Raw genomic sequence first — 9,801 nt, forward strand, 5'->3', positions numbered from 1 at the left:
TTCTGATGCTTCATGAAGTGGAGACGTTTTCTCGTGGTTTGTTTTTTTTGACATCTGCTCCTGCCTCTACCAGACATTCAACAACGTTAAGATGACCCTCCAGTGCGGCGAGATGCAGAGGTGTATATCCTTCGTTACCATCTCTATCAATTTCTGCTCCTTTAGTGATGAGATATTTCACAACGTCTAGATAGCCATTTTCTGTTGCAGCATGAAGTGGTGAGTCACCATCATATACTGGTTGGTTCACATCTGCTCCTGCATCTACCAGACACTCAACAATGGCGAGATATCCCTCCTGTGAAGCGGTATAGAGAGGTGTGTAGACATCTTCATCACTAGTATCAAGCTCTGCTCCCTGGCTAATAAGATGCTTCACAACCTCAACGTGACCATTGAATGACGCAACGGAAAGTGGAGTCTGACTCTTAGGACCAATCATTTCAAGATCGGCTCCCTTAGTTATGAGATATTTCACAACATCAACATGACCCTTACTTGCTGAAGTATAAAGGGGTGTAGAACCATCATGTGAAGCTTTGTTCATATCTGCTCCAGAATTCACCAAACATCCTAAAACACCAACATGACCTTCCTCCGAAGCAAGATAGAGAGGTGTATAGCCATTGCTATCACCCATATTGATATCTGCTCCTTTAGTGATGAGATATTGAGCAACATCCTGGTGACCACTCCGAGACGCATAGTGAAGAGGGGCGTCACCGCTTCTACTTCGCTTTTCTAGATCCGCCCCCAAATCAATCATATATTTCACGAGGTCGATGTGCCCTTCTTCTGAAGCTATATGGAGGGGTGTCTTTCCCTCAGGATCCATACTGTCTTCCATAACCAGCTTGGCATCACCTATCTCGTCTTCTAGAATAGACTTTGTCTTTACAAGATCGCCTTCCTTCACCGCTGTAAAAAGCGCCATGTTCATTCTCTTTTCTCTCTCAGTGTATTGATTCACCATACGAAGGTGTTATGTATTTAATACATTTATACCCCACTGGATATAATATATATATATATATATATATAAAATATACAATTCAATATTAAAATTTGAATGAACCAGGATAACAAAGGATATACAAAGATGTAGTTTAGCGTGGTACTGCAGATTACAGAGGTGATTGGTAATACGACACCGAGGAATAGTAGTGAAAACAGACATAAAGCTTTTCAGCTTGTACTTTCTTATTGCAGATCAACATAATTAAATATTTTAAAAGCACTAAAGACAAGAAAGGATGGCTTATCTGAATGCGATCATCTTCATTATCCCATGTCTTGGGTGTCCTGCATTTCATGATGTTCCTGAAAGGGCGTATCATATCCGGTGCCGTACACGTTCAGTAGGGCTCTCTCCTTCCTAGCGCTTCAAAAGGGTGATCATCCTCTCCGGTGACAAGTTCAGTAAGGCTCTCCCTCCTATCGCATCAAAAGGGCGTTCATCTGCTTTGGAATCCATTTCTTCATATAAAAAAAGGCCATCAATGGTTTTCTGCCCTACATCTTAACGCAATGGAGACAAACATCTGATTTCATATCGACTCCGAGTAAGAGACCGCTTCGCCTTATCTTGACTTCTATTGACATGAGAACAAAATATGCGTCGCACAATTTTAGAGAAAACTGAGACACAATAGCAAACATGTATTGGCCCGTTTCTGCTAAAATTTAAACCCAACGTTGAATCTAAAGTCGCGTTTTATCAATCGGCAGTTAGAACGATGTTTAAGTTTTCCTATATGTTTTTAAAAGGAGCCTCGGATTTAACTGAATTAATCCAATCGGGGAGTCCAGATGTTAATGATTTCGTGACGTTGCCCGCAGGTCGTTATTTCTTATTGCCATACTACGCGTACCCTTTGAATTCTTAGGAGAGATGATTGAAATACAGTCATGTGACCCTGTCATGTGATATTTTCAAAGAGTATTCCATTCCTATCAACCCGATATCTTATCATGAACGTTATGACCTGACAGAGTTTGGTGAACTTGTTTACATAATCACTTTATGGATTAAGAAAAATATATATTCGAAAATAGGTTCGAGGTATGACTAATATATCCCTGATAAATCTCTTTCATTTGTATTTATATCGAATAATAAGATAAGAAATAGATGTCAATTGCATAGCTTGGTGGTGGTGTAAACAGAGTTATCAAGATATGAATTTGATTAAGATCCAAAGTCCATACAATTCAAACAAGTTATGCCCCAAGTAAACATACTTTATTAATTTTTGCACGCAACACTTAAACAAATTCATAATCACTTTTAGAAGAATCTCAAGGGGGAAGTGAATAAAGGCCTTGATTCGAGGCAAACTAAGGTTTTCTCATAACCTTTATAATCATATATATTGTACGCCCCAGAACTAAAGATCAGACTAGCTAGCACCATAAAGAGATAGGTGGGAGATAGACATACATACACAGTTTTGATTGGAGCGGGGAGGGGCACTAAGCAAGGAAGCATGGGTGTAGACCCTTTACTCGTTACCCCCAAATAACTCTTATGGTGAGAGAGTTCCATCTGCGATCCCTATCAGGCGATATTAAATTAGATTCACCTATTTATATACCGCGTGGCAATGTTCTAGGTCTATTATTCGTTAAAACTGCATGCATGAAAGTCGTTAGTGACTGCTTGGTGAAAAATATTGACCTGTGTCACCTGTCATAGTTCTAATCAATATTGCGTGAACAGGGGTGAGTGCCCAGGCCCCCTGCCCCCCCCCCCTGGATCCGCCTACCCTATATATTTCATGCTGTTATTCGTGCTGTACATGGCCCTTTCTCAAACATGATGAAAAGGAAGCAGACGGGTAATCTCTGTATTATCTTTATGCTCTTGTAAAGTGATACTGCTTCAAAGTTCAGGGCAAATTATCATATAGGCAAACAATCCATATCGATACAACTCGTAGACTGACCTCAATATAGCCGTTCTTGCCGTTGACAATATAATTATGCAGGTCTTACGGCCTTTTTGCAGGTAACTGATTAATTTTAACCAAGTAGTAACGTCGCTGATAATTATGTACATAATTATATGGGGCTCTTATCATGGTGTGTATCGAAAACTAACTTATAATGATAATGGAATAACAACTGGGTCATCAGTGTTAATGCTGTCCTTATTGTAATAACTATTACCCCTGCAATAGCCATAATTGCCCGGTACCCATGTACACCTGAGAAGACAAGGACATACTGGCCGGTAGGTCATCACGCATTGATTAATTATCTGCATTTAGGATGTGAATCAGTGTTCCTCTTGCGGTCTGGCTGTTTTTTCTCAAGTATCAACTTAATTAAACGTTTGCCTTTCTTCTTCTTGACGTGCCATGTCCTGAGACGTTGGCGACCATGGAATACCACAACTCTCTGTCTCATATTCCAATTCCACTTTCAGAAACCCCCTCCTTAAGCTACTCATCCACATAATCCTCCTTCTACCCCTACTCCTCCTCCCCTCTATTCTGCCAGTCAGTGCAAGATTTTCCTAACCATGCTTTTGAATAACATCTGCATCTAGGTGCATATAATACAAACAAGCTCTATCCGAATTAAATATGCCATATCAATTTTAGCACACATCATTACAAAATCGTAATCAACCGTAAAAGAAATGGCAATTGAATATAGTACTAAAGGCAAGCTGAGAATTCTCGTGTTTTTATAATCATTATTCTTTTTCCAGTGGAAGTGATGAGTTCTTTTGACTCTCAACTTGAACCATTGCCCAAACGAAAACCGGGAGATTCCTGTATAAAGACGATGGACATAACAATAATGATATTTTTTGGTTTTTGTATATAGCGCACATGTCTGTCAGACTTTACACTCATAGCGCTTCACAATATTATTCCCCGTGCATGGCTATTACATTGCTGTCATAATGGCGCTGTAATATTTTGATTAAAAATTAATTCCAGCCATAAACCAAAGTATACTTGAGTGTTGCAGAACAACTAATGTGGGTCGATGTCTTGCCAAAGGACATTACAGAATGCAGAATTCATGATACTAGTAATACTATTATCTACTACTACTACTACTACTACTACTACTACTATATGTACTACTACTACTACTACTACTACTACATGTACTACTATTACTACTACTACTACAACAACAATTACTACTACTACTACTTCTACTAATATTGCTACTGCTGCTACTACTACTACTACTACTACTACATGTACTACTACTACTACTACTACTTCTACTACTACATTTACTACTACTACTACTTCTACTACTACATTTACTACTACTACTACTACTACTACTACTACTTCTACTAATGATAATAATGATAATAATAATGATAATACTAATGATAATGATAATGATACTATCAATGACGTACGGCAGTAAAATAATTAAAAGAATAATAATGAATGATAATAATAATGATAATAATAATATTAATAATAATAATAATAATAATAATAATAATAATAATAATAATAATGAAAAAAATAATAATAACAGTAACAAAAAAGATAATGATGATAATAATTTATATATTTGTTTACCAAGGGAAGCCTCATCATCACGTTGCAATACAATTAGTATTACTGTACCACATCTGAGTGGAGATACGAGTGGAAATGTGGTTTGATTTTTTTGTCAAAGGACATGGTGCCAAGCTGGGACTCGAATCATCAACCTTTGGATTGAGAATAAAGCGAATGAAGTATACCACAGCACTTCCTGACAAAGTTAACGAACTATACAACAGGATCTAGAGCAGAATGGAAGACCAGAAGGGAAATCCCTTTACTCTGATTCTTCTTCTTATCATGATATCAATATATTTAACCAAAATAATGTTAACTTTTACCTTATTAGTCATCTCAAACAATATAGAATATACCTGCACCCTTACACTTTGAGCACCAGGGAAGGGGGCCCGTTTCCAAATAAAGGTAAAATTAACATATTTTTACCTGTTTTTTCCCCAGGGGAGGGGGCCGGGCCCTCAGCTCCCCCCCCCCCCCCCTGGATCCGCCACTGCCCCCATGAACACACATCTAGCGGGCACAGGGACCGGTAATCTAGATAACATGATATCATTGTCTCCCCCCTTTTTGTGAATTTTTAAGAAGAAGAAGAAATATACATATATATATATATAATGTAAAAATAAATGGTAATAGTATATATATATATATATATATATATATAAACACGCATATTATGTGAATGTAGGCTATATACGTAAATTTGAATTCAAAACGAATAAGTTTTCGGCAGTAATAGTCATAAACTGACTGACTTACCTAAATTAAGCAACATTATATACCTCACTTAAGTAATCCAGCAATCTGATTGGTCGAAATTGCATTCATAAACTTTAACTGTTCCCGAAAATTCCCGGTAACCATGGTTAAAAAACAGTTCAAAATCCCAATAACCATGGTTATTGGGAAAATAGGTCAGTCTCCATGGTTACCCCATAGGTTTACATGTTAAAAAATGATCTGAGCGATCGAGGATACCGTACGTGTGCGAAGAATTGGTCGGTAATTTCAATACAATTGAATCTCGATCGATCTTACCGACAATTTTATCTTGCATTGTTGACATGAAGACGAAAAAAAACTTCCAAAAACAAAAAAACAACATCTGCCCGATAGATCTTGATCTAAGTTCATGCCAATATGCATTGCAAAAGTAAAAGAAGGGCCCGTTTAATGGAGCAGCGGCGAAGCATCGACCACGCGAAGCCGTTTTCAATTCATTTTAATGTATATAGAGTGGTGAAGTGTGACGTCATCAAAAATCTATTTTTAGAATTTCTCATTTTTTTTCTTCATATTCCGAAAGAACATCAAAATTAATGTCCAAATGTCGAAAACCAAATGAATATGTTAAGTATTGGCTGAGATATGACCATCTGAATGAACAAATGTCCTATGGGAACTCAGTGTTATATGCTCTGGCTCCTAACCATTAGGAGCCAGAGCATATAACACTGAGTTCCTATGGGGAGTATATTAATTCAAATGGTCATATCTCAGCCAATACTTAACATATTCAATTGTTTTTCGACATTTGGACATTATTTTTTGATGTTCTTTCGGAATATGAAGAAAACATTGAGAAATTCTAAAAATAGATTTTTATGACGTCACAGCTTCGGTACTCTATATTAAAGAAAACTACTGTATATGGTGACATAGCACGCTGACCGAGCGGTTTGAGGCGCTGGCTGTAAGTACATTACCTTTTGTACTCAAGAGTTCGAATCCCATCTTCGAAATTTTTTTATTTTTTTTTCTTTTTTCTTTTTTTTTCTTTTTTTTTCCGGCATATAAAAGTATTTATGACTGCTTTAATATTCGAGAAATAGTTGTTTTTATACGCTCTCGGGAAGGTTACAATTGGGCTATCACCCTCGGCACGCCTCGGGTAATAGCACAATTCTAATTAACCTTCCCTTGAGCGTATAAAAAAACAACTATTTCTCTCAAAGCAGTCATTAATACTATAACAACATATGGCCAAGTAAAATAAAAATCATGTTTAGCGTCCTATTTCTTTCAAAAATAGGAAGGAGGAGGCCCTTTTTTTCTTTCTTTTTTTCTCAAAATGGTCGCTCAAAATGGCCGCTCGGTACATTTTCCCTGACAGTCGGGCTGCTTTTCAAGATGGCCGCCGGCATTTTATTATATTTTTTTTATAAATGAGAAATAGTGTTTTTCATTTTTTTTTCTTTAAAAAAAAGCAAAAAGGAAGTGGGCGGGAACGCTAAACATGTATGTTTTTTATGGCACAACCGGAGGGCCAAAGTAAAATATTATGCTTAGTTTTTTAGTTGCCTGCTACTACCGCATTATTAAAAAACTAAACACACCTTGTTTATTTCAAAGATTTTATTTATCACAATACACAATATTTCAGAGGTGTTTTTTAAATAATTTGTTGCGAACACCCCTAAATCGAAAGGGGCGTCCAAAAGAGCGGCCCTTTGACGAAAAAAAGTTTTTTGTAAATCACATTTCAAGGGAACCTTGAACCACCATGAGTTTGATGTCATATAAAAGAAAATTAGATTATTTACATTTTTATACAAATTTTCGGATTTTTTTTAGGAACTCGCCCATGTAAAAGAAAATATCGTTTGTAAAGGACAGGTTCATATATCTCTTTCCAATACAAATGTATAGCCACCTAAAGTTATTGATTTGATTTCCACAAAAACAATTTTTTTTTTTGCCCACATGTGTATTAACTGTATGCATATACTTGTATTAGTGTATTGAGGACCTGTTTGGTCGGTGTAAACATCGAGTTTTAAAAATAACTCGTAGTCGAGTGGTTTAAGCACTCGACTTTACATTTAGTAATAATGCCTTGCCAAAGGGCAATAGCGAGTAGCGAATCCATTTGGTATCGCCACTCCTGAACAAACCTCCTGACTTTCAATCCTATGTTCTGTGTTTTGACAAGATATTGACATTATCTTGGCTGTCCAGAACGCCAGCCACAAAATGAATTCGAGGCAAATAAATGGATAGACTCTATTAATCATCTACCTTATCTTGACTTGTATATAATGCACACCATGTTGTTTTAAGGTTAAGAGTAATTAGAAGGGTACTCACATCATTCAGAGGATGCTGAGAACATTATTATTTTAATGTTTATTCAGAAAATCAAATTGCTTATTTAAATCAGCCAATGAACTAAATACAATTTTGAAGGAAAAGGAAAGAAGACCCTGCCCTCAGGCCTATCATGATTATGGGAACGAGACGATTAATCGTGCACAATATTTTTCCTTTTGAACAAAAATGTTGAATATATCAAAAGTACATGTAGGTTGTGGAAAGAAACCTTTCCCCACATCATAAATAGTCTAAGATTTTAATCACCAAGACATGATTATAATGCAAAGAAATTCTTAATTTTGCAGAAAATAATGGATAAATGCAGCATCATGCACGGGGGTGAGTGTGGAAGAAATGTTGGAATTATTAGTTCCCTGGTTTTGGTAAGTGAACATCCTGGCACATCCTGGAGATGGGTTTAAGAACGTTTCACCAACCCCCGCCACCCCAATTTGAAACAGAAATTGAGATTCTAAACTACCAAAATATGTTTAGAATGCAAATTAGACATGAAGACAATGTTTATAATGGAAATGAGTGTGGGATTAATCTTTGAGAATTGAATCACCATGTATGGTTAAAAAAAAATAATGCATTTATGCAAATTAGAAAATACAAACAAATCCCTAGAATTTGAATTTCCTGACCAGAACATTCAGTAAGATATAAAATGCTCATTAGATTTCGATGATTTTTTCGTTGGCCAGGATAAAATGTTTGAGTTGGCGTGTTGTCAATACCTCATCCCCCTTTCTTTTCTCTCTCTCAATCGAAGCCTGTGTTTAATTTTTTACAAGGGACGTCCACTGACAACTACCAATGACAAATTTGTCATTTTTGGTAGAAAAATAGATGCACCAGGGGCTGATCTAAGGGTGTGTTTCGGCGGTTTAAACCTCCCCCCCCCCCCCCCCCCCCCCATTCGGCGGCCAAGTGAAAAAAGAAAGGACTAAAACAGTAAAACGTCGCGATTTTTGGAAAATCCTGGATCCGCCACTGGGTCAAACACCCCCCTCGGCAAAAAGCTAGATCTGCCTCTGTACACGTATCATAAGGAAACCTCCAGAGACATATTAGCCGTGGGGAGTTTTGGGAATTTTCCCCACGAGTAGCTCTTTATATTTGGCCGGATCAAGATCCAGTCGATTTGTATTCTGAGGGCCACTTTTGATGTACATCTTACATATTCAGTGGGCAGGTCGCATAAAACTTTTAAAAACTAATTTTCAGTCCCAGTCTGCCCCTGGTGAAACTTCAAATATGTTTTGTGTCAAAGACATGATGTAGACAAATTAAAAGGGATGTCTAGATGTTGTAGTCCTGTTGTTGTCTGGTCATTCTATCTTTCGACAAAGCTATAAAAAATTTATTTTCTTTAGGAAATATAGTGGATAGGAATTTTAAAAATATTTTAAAAAATCTTACCTCATTGAAATGGCATCCAAAGATATACTAAATTAATTCTGATAGTGAAGTTGTGCTAATGTGATCGGAAGACGTCCAAGTTTAGAAAGAAAGGCAAGTTAAGGCATTTGTATTATGTCGAACCTTTCTGCTTAGGGGAATCCAAGGTGAATAATGAAATACTTATTTAAAAAATCTAGGAGTAAAGCACTGGTCTGCAACCTCTTCCTTTTCAGAACCACAAGAAGGCCTGAGTGGCTCCTTAGCTGTGCGGGAAATATTCAAAAATGAAAATGGGAAATTCATTCCCCACCCCTACCCTTTCGGAACAGGTTTAATTGCATAATTATTTTCGCCAGAAAAATAAACCATTTTAAATACGAGTAGGCCTATCCCAGGCCAAGCTCCAACTGGGTTGACAAAAAGGCAATATTGTTATGACAGTTGTTTTCTTTGAGATGACATGCTGAGTTTGCAAGATAAAACAAAAAAAATCCAACAATTTTCGGTGCGAATAAGGTGTTATTTAAACTCAATACAGTTGCAATAAGTACTTGTATTTGGTGTTGTAGGCCTACATTCATTTTGACAATATTGGCACCCCTATTGTGAGATTTGGATCAATGTCCCTTTCAACCAGACAAATTCACGGCTCATTGAATACTATATCTATCAGTATGCTAGTTATCACAGCAATTATCACATTTAATAGTAAGACCCTTTTCACTGTTTTAATAAAACTATTTTTATTTAG

At 36.8% G+C, this 9,801-nt stretch overlaps 1 protein-coding gene across 1 annotated transcript; it reads right to left on the minus strand.

Annotated features, from left to right (window-relative positions):
• Window positions 1-10: 10 nt before the first annotated feature.
• On the minus strand, window positions 11-934 carry LOC579631 (ankyrin repeat domain-containing protein 50-like). The gene has a single exon (XM_011675145.2). The coding sequence runs from the start codon at window positions 932-934 to the stop codon at window positions 11-13; it is 924 nt and encodes a 307-aa protein (XP_011673447.2).
• Between the last annotated feature and the right edge of the window lie 8,867 nt (window positions 935-9,801).

Source organism: Strongylocentrotus purpuratus, unplaced genomic scaffold, assembly GCF_000002235.5.
Source record: "Strongylocentrotus purpuratus isolate Spur 01 unplaced genomic scaffold, Spur_5.0 spur5_scaffold_20, whole genome shotgun sequence".
Lineage (NCBI taxonomy): Eukaryota > Metazoa > Echinodermata > Echinoidea > Camarodonta > Strongylocentrotidae > Strongylocentrotus > Strongylocentrotus purpuratus.

Coding starts and splice junctions, on each gene's coding strand:
- LOC579631 (XM_011675145.2), bottom strand. CDS start 934: ATGGCGCTTTTTACAGCGGTGAAGGAAGGCGATCTTGTAAAGACAAAG.